Source organism: Tiliqua scincoides, chromosome 5 (genome assembly GCF_035046505.1).
Source record: "Tiliqua scincoides isolate rTilSci1 chromosome 5, rTilSci1.hap2, whole genome shotgun sequence".
Classification (NCBI taxonomy): Eukaryota; Metazoa; Chordata; class Lepidosauria; order Squamata; family Scincidae; genus Tiliqua; species Tiliqua scincoides.
This window is the reverse complement of record NC_089825.1, coordinates 28,836,382-28,863,987: the sequence shown is the minus strand read 5'-3', so window position 1 is coordinate 28,863,987 and position 27,606 is coordinate 28,836,382. Positions and strand designations below refer to the sequence as shown.

Here is a 27,606-nt window from a genome sequence, read left to right as displayed (position 1 = left end):
ATTCATAGCTGGGTTTGAGCAGATAATGATGGCTGTCATTAGGGCCAGCCAAATGTACACATACTTGATGTGTTGGGACTGCTGTCGAAGTTCACTCACTGCCTTTTCTTTGTCTTTCCAACTTCTCCCCAGTATCTGCCATGTGTAAAGCAGAGCATTGATCCATCCAGCTCAGGGTGGCCATGCTGAGAGGCAGTGGTGCTCCAGAGTTTCAGACAAGGTCTTACCCAACTCTACCAGGGGTGGCTGGATATTGAACTTGGGTCTGCCAGAGTGCAAAGCATCTGCTCAATTATAGTCTCTCCCCACATCTTAGCCACAAAGCGGAAAAGAAAAGATGAAAAGAAGGAAAGAAAATGAAATTTTCTTTCAGCATATAATTAATCTGTGGAACTCCTCACCACAGGATGTGGTGATAGTGTCTGGCCTGGATGCCTTTAAAAGGGGATTGGACAAATTTCTAGAAGAAAAGGCCATTACAGGTTACAAGCTGTGATGAGTACATGCAACCTTCTGGTTTTGGAAGTAGGCTATCTCAGAATGTCAGATGCAAGGAAGTGGCAATAGGATGCAAGTATCTTATTGTCTTGGGTGCTTCCTGAGGGATCTGGTGGGCCACTGCTAGATATAGGGAACTAGATGGTTCTTTGGTCTTCTTATGTACTTATGTTTTTATGAATGGCCATTATACTAGCTTAAATGGCTTCAAAACAGGAAAATTCAAGGAGGAGATACAGGGAGCTGGACTAGATGGGCTTTTGGCCTGATCCAGCAAAGCTCTTCTTATGTGCTTATGTTCTTATAAATGGCCACTATACTAGCTTAAATGGCTTTAAATGAGGATCAGGCAAATTCAAGGAGTACAAATTTGTTAGTGACTACTCTTTGTGGATCAATGTGTTAAGAGGCAGCATTCCATTTGCTGGAGAGCAGAAGTGGAGGAATGCTATGGCCTTCATGACCTTGGTCATATTGGGAAGAAGGATGCTGAATGAGATGAGTGGTCTCACCCCACAGACTTTCTTCTTATAATTTTTTTTATGCGCTTGAGGAACTCTGGTTCTAATGTTACCAAAAAGGGCTGTTATGTTTTAAGGGGAATTATTAATTACCCTTTTGGAAACTTCAGGATTGCAGGCTAGATAACAAGACAGCGTAATGCAAAGAAATTCCTTTTTAGCTTGAAAAGAGACTGGGAGAAAGATAACTTTCAATAGGATTATATTTTTATTGCAAAAACACACAGGTATACATAATGCACATGGAAAATTGATAAGTATATGTTTCTAGTACTTGTGTCTAGTGTACCTAGCTTCTGGTGGTTGCATGTGAGCAGTATTTGGTGCATCCAAGGAGATCAGGAAATTTGTAGGGGAGGATTTTAGGGGTCCCTGGTCTGCATAACCCAGTTGCTGACTAAAGATGAGTAGAGAAGGGGAGAAAAGGGGGGGGGAAGCAGGGAAAAGATTCCAGATGCAAGATATAGTTACCTGTCCTGAGGAGCAGATGGATGGGGGGATGGAGAGTCCTATGGAGGACCCTCACAACACAGATGTGTTGTATCCTTGGAGGGGGGGAGCCCAGAGAGAGAGCTAGCATGTGCCAGCCTTCTCTTAAAAGGGTTTTTGCTGACCTGAATGACCCGGATGTGGCCTAGAGCTGTCCTGGATGCGCATGCTCACTACACACAGTGGGACACGTGGAGCATGCAAGAAAAAATGGTAGGATCAGGAAATCAGCTATTAGCAAAGGCTGACCTCCTGGGGGAGGGGGTAGCTGGCTGTTCAAATCTGCATACGGTGATTTAGTTAAAACAATATATTGCCTAGAAAGGTGGAAGTTGTGTTGTAGCTTTACCAGGGTCTCTTGGAAATTTTGCCTGTGAGAAGTGTACTGTGTTTGCATACCCAGTGATTGGATTAGAAAAACACAGTGATTAGGAGACACTTTTGCATATAGCTACAATGCATTTCTTGACCTACAGACCTACAGGGGGTTGTGTAATTCATGTGCTTGTGGCTTGACCAGGGCCTTTGGAAACATGTGCTGGGGGAAATGTGGCCTGCATGATGTTTTTGAAACATAACCAGATATAAAACCACAACTTAAAAGGAAAAAGGGGATTTTCATGTAACACTAATGGGTTACAGCAAAAGCCACATGTGCACTGCCCCGATTGTCTGAAGTTTGTATCATCACAACCCTCCTTCCACACTATTAAGCAATTTTTCATTTTTTTTTAAAGAAAAGGCATGAAGCAAGTGCTAAATGACTTACACATGCAAATGGTACTATACAAAATAAATAAAAGGTTGGAAGACCTGCCTGAAGCTTGAGGGAAGGATCAAGACAGATGACTCAATCTTCCACCATTTCCCTGATAAATGCATCCATCAAAAGCACAGCAAGAGGGAGGGTCAACTTGGGACAAAATATGGCAAGTTCTCTTCGTAAAGGATGTCTGTACATCCTTTACAAAGGTTTATGATATACATAAACCATATACAAAGAGTGTGATATACATGAGAGGATATGTACCTCAGCTTGGAAGCTTTTGAGGGGGGCTGAAAAATTGAATAAAAGTATAAGAATTAAACTTAAATGCAGAAATAGGAGTTTTAACTCTGGATTCAACCCAATCTTCTATTATAAGCAAGTTCTATTGTGTTCAATGGAGCTTACTCATAGAACTATGATCTTAGGATCAAACTGCATATTACTTTAAACACCTTTCTCAAGTACTGTATGAGCTGCTTTTAAAAAAATATTAAGTAGCAGTTAGTTCAGGTCTACTGCCAATCAGAATGACAGCAAAAGGGACTTTAACCCCATCAATCAGAGATCACCTTTCTTCTTTGTGCAATGAAAGTGCTGAATTTGATTTGTTGACTTCCTAGATCAACAGCCCACTTTCCAGCACCAATGCAGCCCCAAGGTAAGGGAACAAACATTTTCTTACTTTGAGGATGCCTCCATGACTCCCCCCCCCCCCCTGCAATACAGTGCAATACATGGCTGAATTGGTGCTGGAAAGTTGGTTAGGATTGGGCTGCAAAACTCAAAAAGTTTTAGAACAACTGAGGTTAATGTCTCCATAAGCTCCTCTTTCCTTGAAATGTTCAAAGACAGCCTTCACTTTCTTAATAGCTCTTGCGGTACATCTGAGCAGTGGGAGAGGCAAAAGCCTTAATGTTGCAAATGAATAGACATCACTTTGTGGACAGTTAGAAAGCTCTTCTCTCTCCATTCTCATCAGGGTAAATGGTCACCTCTGCATCTGAGGTGGTTTCTATGCCTTTCGTTTTATAGGCACACAAATAGATTAAAACGAACCTTTTCTTTCTACAGGGAGCATTTTGGATGGATGATGGTGAATATTGCTTGTAATGTCTCCTCACAAATCAGACTAAGGACACTTTGAGTGCACACTTTACACTGTGAATACCTGTATATTAACTGAACAAACTATCACAGCGAGATGAAAAGATGGAAGGTTCACATGGGTGGCCACTCCTAGCTTCAATGTGGCTTTGATGTTGACAGGGAAACTTTGAAGTGGTTGGTTCTGGGTTCCTTGGCAGCTTGTTGAAAGTGAGCACTTTCCCATAATACTAGAAGTAAATGAAAAGAATTCAATTAAATCAGTTGGCCATTAAGTACCAGACTACAAAAGGAAGAACACCCACACATAAGTATATATTGACTTACTACATTGGAAGATCTGGTTCAGATGATATTCATCTGCTTGACTGGTTGGTCCCACATGGTATAAGATGTATGTGCTGGTCCCTCTCTTGTGTTTGGAGGAATTGGGGACGTTTTTCTTTAATCACTCTTCATGATTAAAGAAAAATGCCCCCACTTCCCCTGAATGTGAGGGGAGGTACTAGAATGTATGCAAACATCTTTTATCACATGAGACCAGTCAGACTAGTTAAGTATTGGCCCATAGTGATGCAGAGCTGGCCTGCAACCCCCTGGCACCTGAGGTGACATGCCAAATGTTTATTTAATTTTATTTATTTTTCATATTTTATATGGCCCTAGGAGCTCATGGTGGTGTACGTGATTCCTTCCCTCCTTTTGGCCTCATAACAACCTTGAGTGATAGGTGAGGCTGAGAGTGACTGGACAAGGTCACCCAGAAAACTTCTGAATGAGTGGGGATTTCTCCATGCTAATAAAGGTTGTTGAATTGAGTGGGGATTTCAACCTGAGTCTTCCAGGTCTAAGTCCAACTCTCAAATCACTACACTATCCTGGCTATTTCCCCCTTGCGTGGGCATTGCCATGCTAAATGCCATTGCCTTGTGGAGTGCCAGCTGCTCCTCCTGCAGCTGCCTATGTTTGAAAATTAAGAGAGGAATGGAGCAGAAGAGGAAGTGTAAAGGAAGTTGGTGGGTTATGGTGCCAACATTCAAAGTCCACTGATCTCCTCTCCTCCATGCTTCTGCCACAGCAGAGAAGTAAGCTCTCATTCTCCTCTTGGTGCCCAGTGCCACTGCTGTTGGTACCACCACCACTGTTATGGCTGCAGTGCTCAGCATTCCCTCCACCAATCACCCAAGGAAGAGGCGGCAGCAGTGCTGGGTTAAATGATGACTTCTCTCCCTTGGCATCCATTGTGCCACTCCTGCCTCCTCTAAAGGCCTGAGGATTTCTCCAGCAGGCGAGAAGGAGGGTGATGGGCGGGGGTGGGATGGATGCCCGCTGCTTTTGCAAGTCAGTGACCTTCTCCTGGGGAGTGGAAGATGCTGCGCAGTCTGGGTTGGCATCAATCATTCAGGGGCACAGCTGGGAAAGGGAAGGGGCAACGTTTCTCAGGGAAAAGAAGCAGCTGCTACTTAGGAGCTTGGCTGCAATCATATCCACGCTTTCCTGGGAGTAAGCACCATTAACCAACATGGGACTTACTTCTGAGTAGACATGCACAGGATTGGGCTTTAAGGCTGAAATCCTATCCACACTTTCCTGGGAGTCTGCCCCACTGAATCCAGTGAGACTTACTTCTGAGTAGACATGCCTAGGTGGACTGCAGCCTGAAATCGCAGTCCAGGCTTGGTTGCTCCTCGAGCAGCACTCAGGCGCCTCCTCGCCTCTCTGCAAGCCGCCAGGGGGAGGCAGCGGCCGCAGGAGCCGGCCAGGGAGACGCTGGCCTTCTGGACGCCCTTCACCCCCGGCCTGGAGATGAGAGTGCTTCTGTGCGGCTTCAGCGCCCTGCCAGCCCGTCCATCCCTGGGATGCAGAAGGATGGAAACTGCTCAGCAGGCGGCTGCCCCCCCCCCAAAAGTGCAGCCCGGACAGTTGATCCCCGCGGCCCCCCCTAAGTGAGGCCACTGATCTAGCACTTAATCGGGCCCACTTCCAGTCTCCGGTCACCCGAGCCGTCAAGTGGCAACCCGTTCCGCAGGTGCATTCTATGCCTACCAGAACTTTTGTGCGTGCAATGCTTCTGGCTGATGCAGGGGCTGCTCGGAAGCCGGTTTAGGGTGTCTCAGCCTCCCCCCCCCCCGGCGGTGAGCCACTCGCCTGCCGTTCCTCCAGCGTCTGCGGGACTCCCCTTTACCTGTGCGGAGGGCGGGGCTCCGTCCTCCAATGGGCTCTGCGCATGCAAATGAGGGCACTGCCTGCCTGCATCCTCACCTGCATCCCGGATGCTGCGCCCGCATCCCTCTGGCTGAGCATCCCCAGGACCCCCTCTAGTTACTTAACTGAAGAGGAGCAGCACTTGAAAAGGTGCCTCTGCCTGGTTGGGAGTACTAACTAAACTACTAAATAATCAATGAACAGAGCTAGGCAAGTATTAAAAGTATGTTTTTTAAAACCCAAAAGCAAGGGGAAGGAAAGAAAACCCGGAAAAGTGGACAGAATTACAGCAATGAACCTTTGGAGAACTATACTCAGATACTGTACAGTGTTGAAATTGAATGCAGTTATGGAAAATGTCCAGCAGAGAGAGCCAGAAGAGGTAGTTAAGAGAAAAGGGAGAGAAACAACACAGACCAAAAACCACTGGAAATGGGCAAGAAAAGAAAATAACTGTTAGTTGAATGTGGAGATGAGAAATTCTAGCTATTGGCCTTGGACCATTGGAGAACCATTCAGCCTCCTGAAGGAAGGATCTCCCAGCTCTCCAGCTCTCCCACACTCCCTCCTTCAAGGTCCATGAGAGGGGGGTTTAGAAGATACATCGTACCTGTACCCAGGATGAAAAAGGGGGCCCAGGAACCAAAGAAGGGGAGCCAGGGATTTCCTGGGATCTCATAAAATGTTTGCATATATTGTGTGAAGACTAGCATTCATATTTTGCATAAGCCTACATGCTTTTATATACTGTAATAGGTAGAAATTATGAAATTATGGAAAAGGGAAGGGGCCCAAAAGAAACGTTGTACCCCGATAAAATTCCTCTCAGAGGCCCTACTGTGGAGCCAGTGGTGGCCGCAGTGCTTGATGCTGAGGGAGACAGGTGAAGCCCCCAATCCCTCCCAGAGTCTCTTTCCTCTCTCACTCACAGTCCAGTGCCCTCACTCTCTTAGGGGTTGACCAGGTACAAATTTGGGACTTTGCATGGTCATAAGCCCTCAACATGTGCCCCACCAGGCCCTTCTTGTGAATCCAACTTTGTTCCAGAAGGTGTTGTTGGGAGCACAACAAGGTCAAAAAAGAGCTTGAAATTGAGCCTGAGTTGAGGAGAGGTGAGGGGAGTCACTAGGTGTCACAGGCAAGAACTAGAGATAGGGTTTTAAAACCAGCCTTAGGAGATTGCTGTTGAATCTCATGTGTCTAAGATGAACATTTACAGCAAATTCCATTGCTAAGACCACAGATCAAAGTGGCTGGACAGAAAATTGGGCTAATGCTTCCAAGTCAGAAATGTTATAAAGAGGGGAAATGGCTTTCCCTCCCCCCCCCTTCAACTATGCCTCTAAAAGCATAAGAACATAAGAACAGCCCCACTGGATCAGGCCATAGGCCCATCTAGTCCAGCTTCCTGTATTTCACAGCGGCCCACCAAAGAGCCCAGGGAGCACACCAGATAACAAGAGACCTCATCCTGGTGCCCTCCCTTGCATCTGGCATTCTGACATAACCCATTTCTAAAATCAGGAGGTTGCGCATACACATCATGGCTTGTACCCCATAATGGATTTTTCCTCCAGAAACTTGTCCAATCCCCTTTTAAAGGCTTCTAGGCTAGACGCCAGCACCACATCCTGTGGCAAGGAGTTCTACAGACCGACCACACGCTGAGTAAAGAAATATTTTTTTTTGTCTGTCCTAACCCGCCCAACACTCAATTTTAGTGGATGTCCCCTGGTTCTGGTATTATGTGAGAGTGTAAAGAGCATCTCCCTATCCACTCTGTCCATCCCCTGCATAATTTTGTATGTCTCAATCATGTCCCCCCTCAGGCGTCTCTTTTCTAGGCTGAAGAGGCCCAAATGCCGTAGCCTTTCCTCATAAGGAAGGTGCCCCAGCCCCGTAATCATCTTAGTTGCTCTCTTTTGCACCTTTTCCATTTCCACTATGTCTTTTTTGAGATGCGGCGACCAGAACTGGACACAATACTCCAGGTGTGGCCTTACCATAGATTTGTACAACGGCATTATAATACTAGCCGTTTTGTTCTCAATACCCTTCCTAATGATCCCAAGCATAGAATTGGCCTTCTTCACTTCACATTGGGTCGACACTTTCATTGACTTGTCCACCACCACCCCAAGATCTCTCTCCTGATCTGTCACAGACAGCTCAGAACCCATCAGCCTATATCTAAAGTTTTGATTTTTTGCCCCAATGTGCATGACTTTACACTTACTGACATTGAAGCGCATCTGCCATTTTGCTGCCCATTCTGCCAGTCTGGAGAGATCCTTCTGGAGCTCCTCACAATCACTTCTGGTCTTCACCACTCGGAAAAGTTTGGTGTCGTCTGCAAACTTAGCCACTTCACTGCTCAACCCTGTCTCCAGGTCATTTATGAAGAGGTTGAAAAGCACCGGTCCCAGGACAGATCCTTGGGGCACACCGCTTTTCACCTCTCTCCATTGTGAAAATTGCCCATTGACACCATTATTATCAAAAAGCATTATTGATTTTTGCAGAGGATGCTTAGCATAGATGGAGCAGAGTCCCACATTCCTTGATCTAGGAGTCCTTGTGTATAACTGTGAACCAATCCCTCTTCTGAGTTCATGAAGGTTTCATGATGAAAAGTGTTGCTTCTGCTGTGTTGTCTTTGGGTAAAAAAAGAAAGAAATGGTTGTGGAAACACATCAGAGCTGAAGTAATTTTCTATCCTCTCAAACAAACATGAAGTGAAATAAAACAGTTCCAACAATTCCTGAAACAAGGATCAAACTTTGGTAGCACAACTTAGTGTGTCCTTCAGAGATATTGGGGGTTCCATATATATGCATAGTTTAGGTCTCTTCTGAACAGTTTGTCATACACAATAGGTGGAAAGATGCTACACGTCCACAAGTGAAACTGTTATATCAGGCCCATTTTAAAAGACATGTGTGACAGGAGCACAGCTAAGCTCTCCCCATCCCCTTCTTGCACCCTACAATATGAGGAGATGATGGGTGCTCTGGGCTCCATGGAGGCAGCCGGCTGAAGGAGGGTGGCTGTGGGCTACCCCTGAAGAGCTATTGCTAGTCAGTGTGCACAAGACTGAGCTAAATGGACTGATGGTCTGATTGTTTCAGGCAGCATCACAAGACCACATTGGTTATTAATAGCAAGAAAATGGCACTTATAGGAAGGTTTCCATTGTGCACTCTGGCAGAGGTGATGAAATGACCCTGATGGGGATTTAGAATTCCTCTGCTTAACTGTCCACGGCTCAGATCAGGAACCTGTTGATGACATTCATTGCCAAAGCTCACAACTCTCTTATTGTGTACTAGCAGAGATGGTTTCCTACAGATGAAGGCTAACTGCTGATCATTCCAGAACATGCTTTCTTTCCTTATAGCTGAGAACCCAATAGTCACTCTCAGCTGCTTACAGGTCGCAGGGGGATGTTTTTGAGAACATTGAGCCTGCCTGGTTCTAATGTTACAGATTAAGGACTGGGCTGATTTGGATGCATTTGAAGCATGACAACAGCATTTAGAGAGGTCGGAGTCCTTCCTCCCAATCAGGCAGACACACCCCTTTTTCAGCAGTATGCCAACTGTTGCCCCTGCCATTTCCCCAGAGCTGTCACTACAGGCAGCAGTGCCCGATGTTATGATGTCACATTTTCTGGCTTCCACTTCCAAGGTGGAGACAATGGTGGCAACAATCCTGCGATCTACTCCCCCCCCCAATTCCTTCTCCTTTAGAGGCCCAATGAGAATCTCCAAAGGAGAAGGAATGGGGGTGGCAGCCAGACTGCAGAGCTGCTGAAACATGAGGAGCTGGTGGTGGCATCCCCGCGATCTGGCTGCCCCCATTCCTTCTAGTTCCTTCAGCGGTGCGCTCCCCATCAAGTGGCGCCCAGAGGACATGCCCTTCTTGTTTGTGCCTAAATACACCTCTGTACTTCTCCTCTCTGTAGTTGAAAGGAAGAGAGGAATGGAATGGAAGTATATAAAGAGGGAGGTAGATGGACAGAGAGAGGCAGATTACCCCCACCCCATCCACCATTGAAGGTCACTGCCTCAGTTGGTTTCATGAACTGGAGATTCTGGCTCCCATGTTTGTTTTGCTTTTTAAATCACTGGAAGTCTCTAAAAATATGTTGCGATGATACAAATATATTTTGGCTACAGAAATTACAGTACATTCTTTGCTATGCACACAAATTGAGGCACTAGACACCAGGTTCACTTGGCATTGGTAGTGAAGCCGATACGATTGCTTTAAATTAGCCAAATAATGTATTTTTATTTCTTTTATCACCTTTTTCTTTAAATTTGGCAAACATCTTTCGTCACAGACCATATCAAATAATGTGCTTTGTTGTTAAACACCACTGATTCCTGTCCTCCATATGTAGTTATCATAGTAGAATCCACTGCGCACCTGTGTACTGCATGTATCTCGTTTACAATAGGAAAAAATATTAATCATTTTTATTGAATTTACAACTCAAGAAAACCCAAAGAGTATTAAATAAATAATTATTCCATAGAATGGCTATTTTTTTTTTTATATATATATTACATTGACTTGGCCATTTAAACAAACAAAGGTTTGGTACAGAATGGACAAGGATGGCTCATTTACGTCTCCTGTCATACATCTGTGCTGTGTTCCATTCAGAAGATCCTGAGAGGGAAACAAAATGACAAAACATGAATCATTAATTGAGTGGCAGGAACATATGAGTACTAATCAAGATAAATGACTCTAGGGCTGGCCCCATCATGAGGTGCAATCCTGAGCCCTTTAGCACCGGCAGTATGAGCCATAAGGACGTCTGTGGCACCCTTAGAGAAGGAGCTGATGGTGCTGAGCCAGTACCCAGTTGGCACTGAGGCTCAGAGCCACTTGGAGGGCCAGCTGGTACTCCAGCAGCATGGCATGTTGGCAACCGTCAGTCTCGAAAGACTCTGGTATTGCGCTCTGAATGGTGGTTCTGGAACAGCCTCTAGTGTGGCTGAAAAGGCCGATTCGGGAGTGACGATCCCTTCCACACTGGGAGCAAGTGCAGTCTGTCCCTGGTCTGTCTCCCTGGCTATGGGCCTTCCTTCTTTGCCTCTTTGCCTCAGTCTGTTGGCCAAGTGTCTCTTCAAACTGGGAAAGGCCATGCTGCACAGCCTGCCTCCAAGCGGGCCGCTCAGAGGCCAGGGTTTCCCACCTGTTGAGGTCCACTCCTAAGGCCTTCAGATCCCTCTTGCAGATGTCCTTGTATCGCAGCTGTGGTCTACCTGTACGGCGCTTTCCTTGCACGAGTTCCCCATAGAGGAGCAGCACTGTCCAGCAGCACTGTCTGAAAATAAGTAGTATCGGGGCAGGGAGGAGGTGGGGAGTGAGCGGAATGGGGCAGGGGAGGGTGGGACGGGGGAGGAAGGAGGGGGCTGGGACCAGTGGAGCAGAGCTCTACTGGATCCTGAACTCCATGTTAGAACAGAAGAGATTCTACCAAGAACTTCGAATAAATCAAGACCATATTCTAGGTTGCTGTCAGCTTTGGTTCAATTCAGACAGTATTTTAAGAGCTGACTCAAACAAAGCAGTAGGTGACTGTGAAGGAGGGGCTCAGATGAACACAATTTAGACAAGGGTGTGCCTGAAGGAAGAGTGAGGTGCGAAAATCCTGCTCCTAGTGTCATCCAAACCACTCCGTAGAAATTATTGAGTATCTGTCTGCAGGACGTAGCAGAAGTTCTATCAGTTCCCTCACTTTGAATTAGCTTAGCCAGCATAATTGTAGTACAATGGGAGGGAGGGGGATGAGAATGCCTTTTACTAAGAAAATGCTATCCAATCCGCACAGGAAAACAAAATTACATTATGGGATCTCTAATGTTTATAGTATATAATCTCTAATCTTCACACATCTTTCAGGACTTCAATTTTCTATTAATGTTGTTAGATGTTTTTCAGGGAGATGCTTTTCAGAGAGAGACTGACTTCTTGGGAATGAACAGATCGTGCATCAAAGTTTGATTAACTAACACAAAATATTTGTAAAGAATTCTGTTCAATTTTCAGTCGGAATTGTCTGCATCACACAAAGAAGCAATCCTAGTTCATTCTCTGGTTTCTGCATGTCAAACGTAGAACACTTCTGTTAATGACAGGAGCCAATTCTCTATTTCCCGATCTTCAGTTCATTAGCTCTGTGGATTTTGGTTCTATCAGCAAAGCAACAAGCACTGAAAGTGGGATGTAACATCTCAGTCTGGGCACATTCAGACTGCGGTGTGGTGATGTCTAGTTATTGTTCATCCCACTTTAGGGAACTACCTGGAAATTATTCTATCCATTACAGCAATTTTAAAATAATAAGATCTAAAAACCATGGTTATTTGTGCTTCCTATATTTTCAGACACCAGATGACAATAGATATTGAATCCCAATGCAAGCTTCGAGTCTGTCAATCGGCATTATGGAATGCAGGAGCGTTTAATGGCGATTCCTCTCTGAGATAAATCCTTCACTCAATTGCTTGTGATTCATAGCAATTTGTAAAACTAAAGAGGATACATGCATAACATTTCAGCTGTGAATACAGCTGGGTGGAAAATAAAGTAATTGACCATTGTAATTTCAGAAAATATTTTCCAAAGCATATTTTGATAATTCCAAATGGCATAAGGTGATTTGCCTCCCCAATCCACTTAAGGAAATAGCAGAGAAAGTGTGTCTTGAAAAACTCTCAGTCATCTAAGAACATATTTATATCCATTGCATCTTTTGGTGTGAGATAAATACCGGCTTTGCGGACACACACGAGTGGCCGTTGCACTTGAAATTTGTAAATGAAATCATAATAAATCAGCAACAGCAGGATGCCATTTCATAAGGAGATTAGACATAACTTTAGAGGGACACACTGGGGCTGAAGGCAGAGCAAAAGTGGCTGCACTAAATGCCAGCACAAACAACTAATGCATGTGTCTCTTGAGCAAAAGAAAGGAGAATTGGAATAAAAGGTCCGTGAGGTTATGGTGACAGAGAAACAGTATGTACCATGTTGGGCATTCTACGATGTATCGATGCCTAAAGAGCAATTCTCCCTCTCTTTGTAAAAGGGATGTGCTGCCAACATTCTGTTAAAAAATTAAAATGGTAGAGAAAAGAGACTGTGCTTTGAGCCTGAGCTGTAGATCATACATACCAGGATTTAAAGATCTTTTGCCCATGAGTCCAACAAATGATTCTTTTTTTTGTCCTGCAAAATATATTTGGGGGGGGGGGGAATTTAAATACATATGAAATATGCCACCTGCGGTCCTCATGCAGCCGCCTGTCCACCTCTCTAAAGCTGTCTGCTCTTCGCCTGGTTTGCAAATCACTCCTTTTTCTGTTTCTTTCAAGCCAGTACCCCAAACTCCTCTCTGAACAGGAAGCTGGACTACATGGGACTTTGACCTGATTCAGCGGGGCTCTTTCTTATGTTCTTAGGAGAAAATCTCCTGCTGGATCAGAGCTCAGGTTCAAGATTCTTGTGCTGTACTGTATGTATGAGAAACTTACAAACAGCATGAAAGCAACTAGTCTAATGTGTCTGTCCCCAGCACCTGGTGCTCAGAGATATAGTTAGCTCTCATGGCTAATATAGCTGTTGGTAGATTGCATCTCTGTGCATGTTTCAAATTCCCTTTTCAAGCCTTCAAAACTAGAGGCCATCACTGCATCTCGGAATAGAGGATTTCATAACGTTATGAGTGATGGGAAGCAGGACTTTCTGTCTGTCTGCTCTGCCGCTACTGCCAATTCGTTCTTCTGGGTACTCCATTTTATTTGTAGACAGGGAGAAGAATTCCTGTCTCTCAGTTCTGTGCACACCATTCATAATCTTGTTATAAACTTGTATCACATCTCTGTGACCTTATTTGTTGTTTTAAATCTAAAGAGACACACCCCTGTGGTTATTTCATTAGCAAGGGTTATTAGTTAGCAGGTACCACTACCTACAGTCTTGGCAGGCAGTGATACTTTATTAATTACTATTGATATGTTCCAGTACTGAATGCTTGCAAAGTGACTAAGGGCCCAATCCTATCTATGTTCCCAGCACTGATGCAATCATGCCAAGGGGGCATGCACTGCATCCTGAGATCCTGAGGTTGAGGGGGGGGGGCAGTCACAGAAACTGCATTGTGGCTGCAACAGTGCTGGAAAGTTGGATAGGATTGGGCCCTAACTCTGTTTCATTGATTTCAAAGAGCTTTCACTGAAATCAGTGACATGAAGTTGGTCATGACTAATTAAAGTCCCAAGGCTTTCAATAATGCTTAGTCAGGATTAATTGGCTTTGGATACAAGCCGATATCTGGTCTGGGAAGGATGTGAAGAGTGATTTGTTTCCCTGTGAGTGTAGGGGAGGGGAATAACTACCTGATGCTGTTTGGGGGTTAGCACAGTTTGTCTATGTGTTTTTTGTGCACTCTATAAAACCCAAAAACCAGTCTATTAGTCAACAGATTCTGAACAACGGTTTTCAGACTGTTAGCTGCAGCACCTTTAGGCTCTGCGACGAGCTCATAAGGGTGCTGTAGGATATCCCTGGCAGCCTCTTCTTCCCAGCTCTCCTGGGCTCTGCCATCTTAGCTTGCATGAGATCTCACACAATTCTCATGAGAATAGAAGGAGATCTCATGTGATCCATGATGGTAGTGCCCAGGAGAGCCAAGAAAAAGAGGCCACCACAAAAGCAGGGTGCTGTGACCCCTCGGAAATTTGGTAACCACCGGATTATGACAAAGATTCTAAAAGTCTCTTAAGTTCCCTCCTTTAAAAGAAATATTTCATAATGGAGGGGCTGATCTCCCCACTGTTCAGGGTTCTGGCTTGACAAAGTGCAAAAGGACCGCTCTTTGTTCAACAGGTTGGGTTATGAACACAACCTGCAGATCTATCTTCAGAAAGAGTTTTGCTGAGTTTAAACCATGGATCAACACCAAATAAATTGCAGGGCTTTCAGGAATCAGACCTTTTTTAAAAAAAATTCCCTTCAGAGCTTTGTCTGGCAGACCATAACTTTGACAGCCATTGCTAAGGATGGCTAAATGAGTGAACAGAGCCTTGGGAGAAGAAGGCCCTGTTCTCCACTTAAGCCAGCATGATTTAGAGTCAAACTATGAAAACGGTCATTCGAATACAAGATTCTAGAGATTTAATAAAGCCATCAGTCCAGAATTCCAGAAGCCTCATTCATCATAAAAACATCTCTTCGCATTTCCATTTATACGTTTTTTTCCCTATACTAGCAACTGTGTGGAGCTGCCAGTATGAATTGGGACCATGGAGCAGGGGGACGGGGGGATTACATTTTTTCCCCATATCATGGTCTCAGTGAAAATCACTGCTTAAAAGCCATTTGCCCTGGGAAGAAGCCACTATGGTGAAAACAGCAGCTTCCCTCTGGAGACAAACAGCAGTTTTGCAGGAGGAGGTGAATTTTATCAGGATCATGACACAAGGGAAAGGGATTAACCCTATCCACCTTTCCCCATGCCATAGTCAAAAATTGGATTGTGACTTCCTATGGTTGTTACTTGATTGTGGTTGGAATGGGGCCATGGTTTGTAGGGACTGCTCTTTTCACTTTAGTGTTGCATGATATTCTTTGTGGATGGTTGGCAACCTTCAGTCTCGAAAGACTATAGTATAAGCCTACAGCACCCGGTATTCCCAGGCGGTCTCCCATCCAAGTACTAACCAGGCCTGACCTTGCTTAGCTTCCAAGATCAGACGAGATTGGGCATGTGCAGGGTAGCAGTTGTGGATGAAGCCAGTGCAATTTGAGGGATTTCCTAATACAGACAGGAATGGAGCAGCTCTTCTTCCTGCAGACCCCCTGAATGTATATCAACAGTTCTGTGTGCAGACTGGAGTTGCTGGGTTGGAGTATTCAGAATTGACCGTAAGTTTGCAATCTTGGGTATGAGTTGCATTGAGAGCCAATATGGTGTTGTGGTTAGAAGTTTGGATCTGGATCAAATCCCTTCTCAGCCATGAAGCTCATCCTGTGGCTGTAGGACAGTAATCCTCTCTTACCCTAACCCAGTGATTTTCAACCTTTTTCATCTCATTGCACACTGGCAAGACACTAAAATGGTCAAGGCACGCCGTCTGTTTTTTGACTATTGACAAGGCACAATGTGTTGCCAATGGGGGGGGGGGAGACATCCGCCAATGGTCCTACTAATAAATGACCCTGTCCTAAATTCCCACAGCACACCTGGGGACCATTCATGGCACGCCAATGTGCCATGGCACATTGGTTGAAAATGGCTGCCCTAACCTATCTCACAGGGATGTTGTGTGAATAAAATGGGTGACAATTCATGTATGCTGCTGTAAGCTCCTTAGAACTGTGGAACAGAACTGTAAGTAATAAGAATCAGGGGATAACTATGTACAGGAAAATTGGGGAAGAAATCAGTTAATGTACTGTTTTCAGTCACCACGAGTGTTTTCCCCAGAGAAAGGCAGCTTATTTTAGTAAATATTTATCAAGATAAATTTCCAATAAAACCAGTTTCAACTTACTTTTGTGGGAGAGTGAGCCATATCCTAGAAAAAAGACAAAAATAAACATTAGCTGTACTTTTGCGACATTAGCAGAGATATCATTTTATTGTATCATTTCAATGAAAAGAAGAAATGCAGTGAGCGTCAGCAGGTGACCTCTATGCGACAATTAATGTACACATTTTTTTCTGAATAATTCATGCTCACGTATTGGGTCTGCTTTGGAATGTGGGCGCAACGCACTGGAAGCTTCCTTATACAAGCGCCATTAAAAATGAATATGCTTTCATACAATCCTTCCCCCCCCCCTTTCACTGTGTACTCCTGCAAGAAACATTCTTGATGCCATCATTTTGGAAAATAACATTTAATGGTTTCACTATGGATTTCAATGGTATCATTACATGCCCTGATTTTATGCATTATGAAACAAAGACAACAAATTTAGATACCTATTAGTAATAGGCTATTACACAGTATATGATTCTGCATTTTTCTGATCTGTGCCTTAAAAAAAACACAACTTGGCAAACCCCCATTTATGATGATTTACGGTGAAAAGCAAACCATAAACGCATATCTTTTCTCCTGTGGGGGGAATAAAAACAGCTAGAAATATTTTTCTAATTTGCAACAGAATAATGGCATGAAGGAAAGGCTAAGAAGCCCATTCACTCCACATAACAGGCTTCTGCTATGTGCTGTATCCTCAGGGGCTATATCGTCTGCAAAAAGTCAAAGCAACTGAAAAGAAGGGTAGATGTGCGCTCTGCTTAAAAGCAATTTTCCATTCTGCAGACTGGGTTTCATTTGGTGTATGGTAGGAGTCCTTGGACTCGTGGGAACTAGTTTCTTGGTTCGTGGGATCTTGGCCCATAGAAGTAAAAAAAAATGAAATAATGATATCTCAGACTCCTATTCTCACTTTTGCTTCAGATCTTTGGAGTCAGGTTTCCAGTTTAATACAGATTTGAACTGCATAACAATTGACAATTCTTAACACGGCAAGTTCAACCAATCTAAAACTCAAAACCATTTCCCCACTTATTTAACATCTCTTCACTGTAAATGACATCGAGCAGTAGATGAATTGAGAACCCAAATCTCATCCACTTTAGATAAAATACTAGGATTTAATCCAAAACCTGTTGATTTCAAAATGTACTATCGATGTCAGTGGAATATTTACATAATGGCAGCAGTTCAGAGAGACTTTATTACATATGCATGTGTATATACAAGTTTTCCCCTCTTATTTAAGCAGTAATAATCTCTGTATCTCTCACTGAACTGTCAAAGCATCTCTCACATCTGCTGAAGTGAGAAGGTGGAAAAAGAAAAATCTGATGGAATGCACCAGGAACATATTAGCAAGTGTTTTCTCCTGGTAGGAAGGAAGCTTATCTCTTCTGTATAGCGCCTTGCACATTTTAATGCTTTATAAATATGATTATTTATATTTACTTTTATATTTATTAAAATGTTTTCCCCCCAAAAGGGCAGTTTAAAAGAATATAGGGCTAAAAACAGATTAAACAGAGATTTTCATGCATTATCAGTCCGTCAAGTTGCATTCAGGGTTCGAAAATGAGACTCACCAGCATCTCGCTTGCCCATTAAGCCATAAAACTGCTGAGGTCTGGGTCGCCGGGCAATTCTCTGGAGAAAGTGTTCAAAGGGTAATGGCAGCTCCTCCTGAAATGGGAATATTGTATGATTAGTGGAGCACGCAGTTTAAGCTACTGCTATATTGTGTTCATGAAAAAGTGATGGATACTATATAGCTGGAGCTGTTGCAGAGACAATATTACATAGAGGTAGGAGTGCTGAACTAGGAGCAGGAAGCAAACTGGGGGAGCTTGGGAGCTTGGGCTATACATCCTCTCTCAGCCTAGCCAACATCATAGGGTAACTGTGAGGACAAACTAGAGAGGGGGAGAGAAGGCATGGAGTCCTCTGGACCGGTTTTAAGGTGATAGAGGAAAAAGGGAAATCAGAATACTGCAGATATCCAGCTCAGGTGTGATTGGCCAGTAGCTGTGATGCTTTCTGAGTTGCATAGAGGTAGTTATATTTCTGCTGCCCCCTAGTTGCCTCCTTGTGACAGAGGTTAGGCTCGGATCTCAAATTGAATCTGAAGAGTCATATTTTGGAACTGTCTTTTCCTAGAGATTTTGGCAAGTACAGACCAACAAGAAACTGGGAAACAGAGTCAACATGTGCTGAATGGCACAGTCCCTCATGACATTTCTGTCCCACCCTTCTTCCAAGGAACTCAAAGTATACTCTACCATTTTCCCGAGTTCTTTCTTTGATCTAAATCAGAAGCTACAAATGCTGTATATGTATTCCGCACACACCCCATATTGTCAATAGAATCAAGGGCAATTTAGATCAGGGAAACTGCATGGAAAAAAGGTTAAACACTCTCTCCATAGTCCCGCTGTTCCAATCAAATCTACAGTCCCAATACTTCCTTTAAAGAAAAACTTAATTTTTTAAAAAATTTAAATTTATTAAACCGTCAGGAATTATGATTCATGTGCAGTCTGGCCCTGGGGTGCCATGTTTAGAATGGGACATGGCTCATGGATCTTTAGGAAATTTGATACAAGAAACTTTCAGTGTATCTTTACACCTTCATTGCCCTCTTTGTGCCAGGTATAGCTGTTACTTATGCGGAAAATCATATAAACAGAAAATCAAAAGCATGCAACAGACAACAGAGTTTTTACATTCCACAACAGACTGATTGAAGGCTAAATCTGATGTTCACAAAATACACTGAAATGCTCCCATTGGTTGCTCCACATTGAGGTGCTTTGTAGTGGTGATGTGCCAAAAATATCACAGCATGATGGTGGATGCATCCCATGTGTGTTCCCCATGGCCTGAAGGAGCTGGCAGTGAAATTAGGTGAGACTGTTCTTGTATCTGCCCCATGCTGAAATGGTCATGAGAACAGACCCTTAAAAGCATGCCCAGGAACAACTGCATGATTGCATCAACACATGTCGCAACTCAACTTAGGCAACTCTAGGCACATTTGCAATACCATTGTGAGTCCACTGAATTGCAACCAGTCTGTTAAAGCAATGAGACCCACATTTCAAACCACTGCGTACCAAACTCTGTATAGACAGGGCAACTCAATGAGTACTTGAAGGGCTGGCCCACGATTTCCTGGCACCGGAGGCAGCATACCAAACACTGCCCTTCCTTACATGGTGATGTGCCAGCTTTGGCTTCTCTCATTTCCTGGATTGGAAATGGAAGAGGGAGATGAAGCAGGAAAGGAAAGGTGGAGGACAGAAGAGTAGCAAGCTAGAGTTTCAGAGACTTCAGACACACCACCTCTTCTCCCCCACATTTAATTTTCTGCTCTATTTGGCTCTTCCTTTTCCAATCCAGGGAGAGGTAGGGATCAGTAGAGGTGAGTAGTTGAAAGGACGTGGGTATCACTTACCAATCTGTCCCCTGAGGTAACTACCTTAGCCTCAGGACCTGTGTACTTGGTGTTTTATTTTTTTATTTAAGCAAGAACTTCCCTTGTATCATATTTTCTGGCCCAGAAACTCCTCTCTTAAATCTAGCAGTTTCCAAACACCTTGGGAGTTTGGAAACAAGGGTAAGTCTTGGCAGGGGAGGGGCGAAGGCAAGATGTGATCCCCAGGGTCGTGTCACTGCAGGGGACAAAGGGTTTTTTTTTAACATAGTTAGCAACACTGGCCTGGGAGGGGTGCAGGGAGCCTTGGGGAGCCCTCTGCAGAGCTCCTCCATGCCTCAGAATAGTAGAAAAGCTATTGAAAACCACTTCTGGTTCACACTCTCAAATGTGTGACCTGGTTCCATTAAAGAGCTCTGCATTTAAGACAGCATGAGAAGTGATAGCTAAGCAGTCATGTTTGGACTGTGGCGACCATTCTATACTTTGAAGCCATCACTTGATGTTGTGGTCATCAAGTGATGAACAGGTATGAATTCATTCTAAAATAACGAATCTTGTGGTGCCTTGAAGTCTAGTAAATTTATTTCAGCGCACGCTTTCATGGACGACAGCCGAATTCATCAGACCTGAGTTTGTATTAGTTTGTCCAGGTTGCTTAGCAATTACAATCTTGTGAAAGCTAACTGCAGATGCTAAAAATAATAATTACAATCATAGACTGATTATCTGGAAACACACAACAAAGTTGCATGCCTGGCACACTGAAATCTTTGCAAGAAATACAATAAAGCAGTGCCCAGGAAATGGTAGCATCACAAACCCGACAAAGTTGTTGAAAACGAAGAAGTTAAAGTACTGTGGGATTTCTGCATCCAAACAAATAAACATCTGGCACATAATACATCAGATTTAATAGTAGTGGAGAAGAACAGGGTTTGGATTATAGAGGCAATACTTGCAGATGCGCAAACTGAAGATAAAGAACATGAAAAAGTTCTGCGTATAAGAACTTCAATGGAGATAGAATGACTCTGGCAAAAACAGGCAAAAATTATTCCAATAGTGGGTGCTTTAGGCGCTATACTGAAAAACTTGAAAAAACACAAATATACCTTAGGTCAGTGGTTCCCAAACTGTGAGCCATGGCTCCCTGAGGAGCCATGGAAACGAGCCAGGGGAGCAGTGGAATCCTTGCAAAAAACTCACCGACCCATAGAGTGTATAGGGTTGTAACCCTAATGGGGAGCCGCAGCAAATGGCCTAGTAGGTCAAGGGAGCCATCAGTCTGAAATGTTTGGGAACCACTTTCCAGCACTGACATAAGGGCAATGCAGCTCTGAGGTAAGGGAACAAACATTCCCTTCCTTTGAGGAGGCCTCCGTGAGTGACACCCAACTGCAGGATGTAGCACATGTTCCATTGGCACCACTATGCCAGTGCTGGAAAGTACTGATATAAGGGGTTAGGATTGCGCCCTTAGTTTTAAAAACCGGTTTGCTCATTCCTGCCATTCTAAGCCCTGATATCCTCCTTAGTAGGAAGATGGTACTGTTTTGCTTCCCTTTTTCTGCTTACAGAATTGAAGGGGGGGGGGTCCCTTTTCCCTATTCAAAACTGTGGGAGAGAGAAGTGTAAATAAACCTCCAGATTCAATCTGGATCCACTGTGTTGCTTTGGTCAAGGATGAGGAACCCCAGGGGGACACTAATTCCAGAGCCACTTGGCTTCACATCCTCAAACAACTTCAATTAGAAAGTGGAATTTTCACCAGGGCTTGAAATGTAAGAAACTGTGCAGCATTATGGCTTGTTACTGCTCTGGTTGCAAGCTTCTGGAAGGAAAAATGAACAGGCACCTTACATCAGGGTTTTCTCTCTATCCAGTTCCACTGAAACTTCACTGAGCCCTAATGACGACACTTCACATTTGTGTAGCACTTTCTGAGTGTGCAAAGTGCTTCTCATATATTATCTTGCTTACAACAACCCTATAAAGTGGTATTATGCCCATATTACAGCTAAGAAAGCTGAGGTTGAAGGTGGGGCTTGCTTAAGGTCACCTAGTGGGAATTCATGGTAGAGGCAAGATTCTAATCCAGGAAAGTCCAGATCGGCCGGACATTCACTTACAGTGCAATCCCCCTATGCGCGTCTTCACAGGAGTAACAATACAATCCTGTGTCTGTCTGTAATGGAAGATCAGAAAATCATCAGGTGGATGATGTGGTGTTGACAGCGATTCCATGTTTTGACAGCTGTTTGACAGCTCTGAGAAGGGCAGGGCTGGCTCCACAGCTGTAATCAATCAAGGCCAATGGAGACTCTGATGGACACCTGAGCTTCATTTGACCTTGATGGGACTTTGAATGGACATGGACTGAAGCGATGGCTCACCTGAGTCTAATTTGGACTTAACAAGGGGCTAACAAGGTAGCTCACAGCTGAGCTGCATTTTGGATAATGGGACATCCAAGGATAAAGAGCAGCTTCAGAAGGGACCCAGAGCTACCCTGACCCAGAGGGAGACGCTACCTGACCAAGATGGCACCCCGGACCTACAGGAGCCCAGATCTATGGGACATGGATGGACCAGAACCTACGGGAGAAGGGGACTGCCAGGACTCTGCTGAAGGGTACTGAAGAGAGGACTGCCAGGACCCTACTGGAGAAGACACTCTGCTGGAGAGGACACAGAGGAGGAACTCTGCTGCAGAAGACTGGACTGGGAAAACTGGACTTGAACTGGAGGCTTTGGACCTTTACCCACTAAGTTAAGTGGAGTTTTGGGGAGGGAAAGCCTCTGGACAAGAGGAATTGCCGAGAGTGTTGGTAGCAATAAATTTGGTTAATTGCTATAGATAAGGAGTTCTGTGTTTATTCCTTTGCACACCACAGCTGTTGTTTCTAGAGATAAGGACGTGTTAATTAGCCAAAAAGTGGGCATTAGAAAGGAGATGGAATATTTGGACGGGACTGAGAAGTAAGTCCAATTTTGTTTAATTGGGCTTACTCCCAGGAAAGTGTGGATAGAATTGCAGCCTAGGTCCCATTGAGCTCAATCAGACTTACCAAGGGTAAGCATGTAGAGGACTGAAGCTTAGCTGCTGTATTGGGAGGGCACTCCCGAATCGGCCTTTTCAGCCACACTAGACGCTGTTCCAGAACCACCTTTCAGAGCGCGATACCATAGTCTTTCGAGACTGAAGGTTGCCAACTGACTGATTCTTAGTCCATTCACAGTTACCATTTTGCCAAAATATCCCAACAAAGCACCCAACAAGCTCTCCATCAATCATCTCCTTTCAGCCTGGGACTCAATACATGCAACATATGCTCTGGTATGGCATGTGCTCCATCATATTGCCTGGATTTTACTCAAAAGATCCATGACTTCCTGCTGAAATGCATATCCCGGAAAAGAATGTTGTACCCCAGTGCCATGTTTTCTGCTCCTAAGAGCTTGTAAAGGAAAACATTCCATTTGCAGCAACTGGTGCACAGTTTTGGTGGCTGAAGCTGCCACAATGCTGGACCCCAAATGACAAGACAGTCCATACGGGTTTTCATGGCACCATGGATCATTTCACACACTCCCTTTTCAAGCATGCATCTACATTTTTTAAAGTGTACATATACTTGGAAAGGCATATGTCATACTGATACACTCATCAGGCTACCTGCAGGTCTCTGTCAAATACATTTGGTGTATGTCCACAGTGGAAATACAGCAAGCTGTACAGCCCTGCGTACTAATGTGTGCAATGACACTATGTGGTGAAAAGAAATTGATCATCTAATCCATGATCATCCAATCCACGATCATCTAATCATGCTTGTCAAGGGTTTCATCAACTTGATAAGTAGGGCAAAGTCAGCACCCAGAGACTCATTTCAGTAGGGTCACCCCATGCCCCTCAAAGTTCCTACTGTATTTGGTGTCCAGCTGATTTTAATGTCTATTCAGAATAGGACAGCACTCAGAAAAACAGATGTTAGCTTAGTGCCCTTCCTATTAATTCCCATCCCCTCCTAGTTTTCAATTCAAGGTTATGATACTTATTAGCAGGGAAAGTTAAATAAATACCAGCAAAGCAAGGAGCAATAAATCCCACCCTAATTGTCCGTATATGTGTGATACACATTCACCTTGACAATTATAGCCTCCTACTCATCCCATGGGAAGCATTTCTTCTGATGGTGAATGGCCAGTTGCCAGACATGAGACAAGATCACAAAATTGCCAGACAATTATTGCTAAAGATGCTGCAAGGGCTCCTGTAGCGCCCAGCCACCAAAAAGGGACAAAAGGCAATGCTGGTGGTTGCCACAATGGACCAAAGAGAACCCTCTGGATCTGAAACAGGCAGGATGTTCATGGAATTGACCAAAGAGATTACACTGTGTCTTGAGTTTGCTCTCTAACTTTGGCACAGAAGCCCTTTGCACCAGCTGAGTGCACAAAACAACAGCAGAAGCAAGATCAGGAAAATGCCAGGAGTAGCATAGGATTTGGTGTGTCTTTTAATTTGGGGGAAACCACCAAATGTGCAGAGATGGCATCTCCCTTTATTGTGCTATGCAGAAAACCTGTGTGTGTGTGTGTGTGTGTGTGTGTGTGTGAGTGAGTGAGTGAGAGAGAGAGAGAAAACCAAGACTTGCATATGGTTTGTGGACATGCCTTTCTTTACTTGGTAGGTGTCGCTGCCAATTCATTGTCTCTTCTCAGTCCCCAAACCAATGTGCCTCTTTGCCTCCTGAGCTTCAAGGAAAGCTGTCTAGAAATCATTGTTACATTCCCTCCCCTGCCTGTGGGAGTTCAAATATGAAACAAGTAATCTGTCTTTACCACATTAACTGCAATCAGGCAATAAAAAGAGCCTACAGCTGTTATGTACGGTGAGAGTTTTGGTGGGTAAAGTTGAAAATTCTTATGGCCAGACTTGAAATTACCCTCCTACTACTTTCACTAATTGATAATACATTCAGGAATAAAGTTTCCAATTTCTCTAGCTGTAGCTGTGTAGCCCAGTCTTAATTTACTCAGAAGTCATTAAGCCTGAGTACATGTGACTGAAGCAATCATCTATTCTTCCTGTGATGACTCCGCCTCCATTCTCCATGCGTGTAGATTGTAAGCTCTCTGGGGCAGAGTCTTATCCTCTCATTTTGTCTGCTCTAGAGCTTCTTGTACCTTGTAATACTGATGTTACTACAGTATATTACTTTGAATAATAGTAAAATTCCCACTGTATTGATTGGACTTATTCCGAGGTAAGAGTGTATAGGACTGCAAATACATACATGTATGCAAACTCCCACCCCATCCATCCATCCATCCATCTATCTAATGGAAAGCCTTTGACACACACACCCTGTCTCTACAACCTAAGCCCAAGGAGTGTGCCATAATCTTCCTGTTTACCCCTGCCTCCACCCCATTTCTCTGCTGATTCTCCTGAGTGGCTTTCAAGATTGTAAGCCCCTAGGGGCAGGGACCAGTCCTCTCACTCTGGCAACTGGCACTTTATAAACAAACGACGCCTGCCTACCCATCAGGTCTCACCTGGTGTGAGAACCACCCGCTCTGCCTTCAGTATTCTAGATCTTTCCCCCCTAGATTGGCTGAATGAACGGGGTAAAAGAGGTCCCCAGTTCTGATCCAGGTGTGGAAACATTAACTGGCTGCTCCCGTGGGAGCCAAAGCGCACGGGCACCGCACTCTCCTGTACGAAGGACTTCTCCGGTCAATTAACCCTTTCTTCTCCCCAAGCAGGCGTCAATGGGCTTGATGCGAAGCAACAACCCAGCAATTTATTCCCTTTACGAAGAAAGAAAGAAAGAAAGAAAGAAAGAAAGAAAGAAAGAAAGAAAGAAAGATAGATGGGGGTCGAGGCTGTGGCCGCATCTGCCTTCTGGCCAGAATCGCTTCTCACCTTGTTCTGGTCGCCCTCGGACCAGCCCGGCCAGTAGCTCAGCTCGTCGTTGTCGCCCAGCTCTTCCGCGAAGGTTTGCGCGGAGACGAGGACTAGCAGCGCCAAAGCCAGCAGCAGCTTCATCCTCTCGTCGCTTCCCCGTCGAGGAGCAGCCAGTCAGCCCTACAGGAGGTGGGGGGACAGCCGTCGAGGACTGGAGCGGCGCGCCTGCCTGCCTGCCTCGCCTTCTGGCTGCAGGGAAGATCTGCGAGGCTGTAGCGGGAAAGAAAGGACAGAGAGAGAAAGATGAGGAGGGCTGCGCGTGGTGGGATGCTCTCCCCAGCTGTGCTTCGCCTTGCGCCCCCCTCCGCAAGCCAGATGTGCCCGCTTCCCCCTTGCTCTCTAGGTCCTCACTAGGCTGGCGTCTGGCTGTGGGAACTGAAGGAAAGGGATGCGGGGAGAGGCAGCCAGCCAGCCAGCCAATCCTGAAGGGCTGAGGGACCACTTACAGCTCTGAGGAGGGGAGCCTCTCTGCTGATGCCCAGAGGATGCCAGCCTGGATCCACACCTCCACTTTATATTCCTGGAGATGGGGAGGGCCAAAGAGGTTCATCTGCATCCCTCTAATTGCTCCCTTGTATTTATCATCTGAGTCACATGGCAAGTTTTCCTCCCCTCCTGCTTCCACCTCTTCAAAGCAGGATGATCAATATTCAATCACCACCAGACTCATTCTCTTCTTCAGGAGAAGCTTTTTCTCCACCCCCACCACCCTGCTTGGGGACCCCCCTCATCCACCAGGACTCACCTTCTGGGCTGTGATTTTTCATGCGATTCAGTGCGGGGCAGACCTAGGCAGGAAGGAAGAACCAGTCTCCTCTTAGCCAGCCCTAATTCCACCCCGTCTGAGGTGGCTCCCCTTGTCCCAGGAGGCCCCAAGATGAATCATCAAAGCAGAGGACATTACAGTATTCACCTGGCATGACTTTGCCAAACTATTTTGGATCACACAGACCTGGTTGGAATTGAAGAGGGGACCCCCCCCCCCCAAGTTTTATTTCAAGGAGTGAAATAAAAGTTTTATTTCAAGGAGTGCACACAGTGATAAGATGACTGTGTACAAACCCCAAATAACTTCCAGATCCCAGAATCGTTTTGCTTCTTCATTTTTCACTTTCATCCATAAAAGTGAGGACAAATTTGCAAACAGTTGCACAAGCAGTGTGTGTGTCGTGGCTGTTAGAAAAGTGCTTGCATTGTCCAGAATGCAAATCCCAAGAAATCGATGCAGGGTTGCTGGTCTGAAAACTTTGTCGGGGCTTCCTTCATCTGTGCTCAGTCACAGAATGCCACTGTAGTAGCTACAGGCTGAACAGCAAGCCACCTAACTAGGTCACGACTACTAGGAATAAGAAGTAAAAGGGTATTTGCTAGGCTAATTACTGACACTTGGGAAGAAGGGGGCTAGAAAGAAGCCAGCTTCAGAAGGCACCTCTAAAATTAGACATGGAGGTTAATTTGGTTGGCTGGGCTGCTGGGTATTTAACATTCATTTCTCAAAGCACGACTTCCATTGAACTCTGTGGCTTTGGGGAGGCCTGAAACTGGTTTGAATGGAAATGATTTCACATAGGTGGGTTATGAATGTAGGGAATCTTCGGCCACTCTATCAAAAATCAGGGCAATGAAGCAAACTGTGTGTATTTTCAACATACTAGATGACGACTGTGTGGTGCAGTGGCATCGCTAGAGGGGGTGTAGAGCACTGTTTTGCAGGGAACCTCACTGCAGAGTGCAAGGGGCCCCTCCCTTTGAAGCCATTCCAGGCAGTTGCTCCCACTCCCTCGAATGGCTCTGGGAGAGGGGCCCCTTGCATGCTGAGGTGAGGCTCCCTGCAAAACTTAGTTTTTTTGTACCCCCCCTCTAGCTATGCCACTGGTGTGGTGGATCTAAATAAGGGCTGCCTCAGAAATGAAGTAGTAAGACTGATTGATGCTGCAATCCTAAACTCACTTACTAGGGAGTAAGCCCCATTGAGCACAATGGGATTTACTTCTGAGTAAACATACTTAGAATTGTGTTGTGAATTGCTTTTTTGTTTGT

At 44.8% G+C, this 27,606-nt stretch overlaps 1 protein-coding gene and 1 pseudogene across 1 annotated transcript; both read right to left on the bottom strand.

The window, feature by feature from the left end:
• Positions 1-10,213: 10,213 nt before the first annotated feature.
• TAC1 (tachykinin precursor 1) lies at positions 10,214-25,647 on the bottom strand. Its single transcript, XM_066630968.1, has 5 exons — positions 25,525-25,647; positions 17,743-17,839; positions 16,163-16,186; positions 12,783-12,836; positions 10,214-10,263 (listed from the first exon to the last, which is right to left on the bottom strand). The coding sequence occupies exons 1-5, from the start codon at positions 25,645-25,647 to the stop codon at positions 10,214-10,216; spliced, it is 348 nt and encodes a 115-aa protein (XP_066487065.1).
• Positions 15,281-15,397, bottom strand: LOC136654768 (5S ribosomal RNA; annotated as a pseudogene).
• Positions 25,648-27,606: the final 1,959 nt, after the last annotated feature.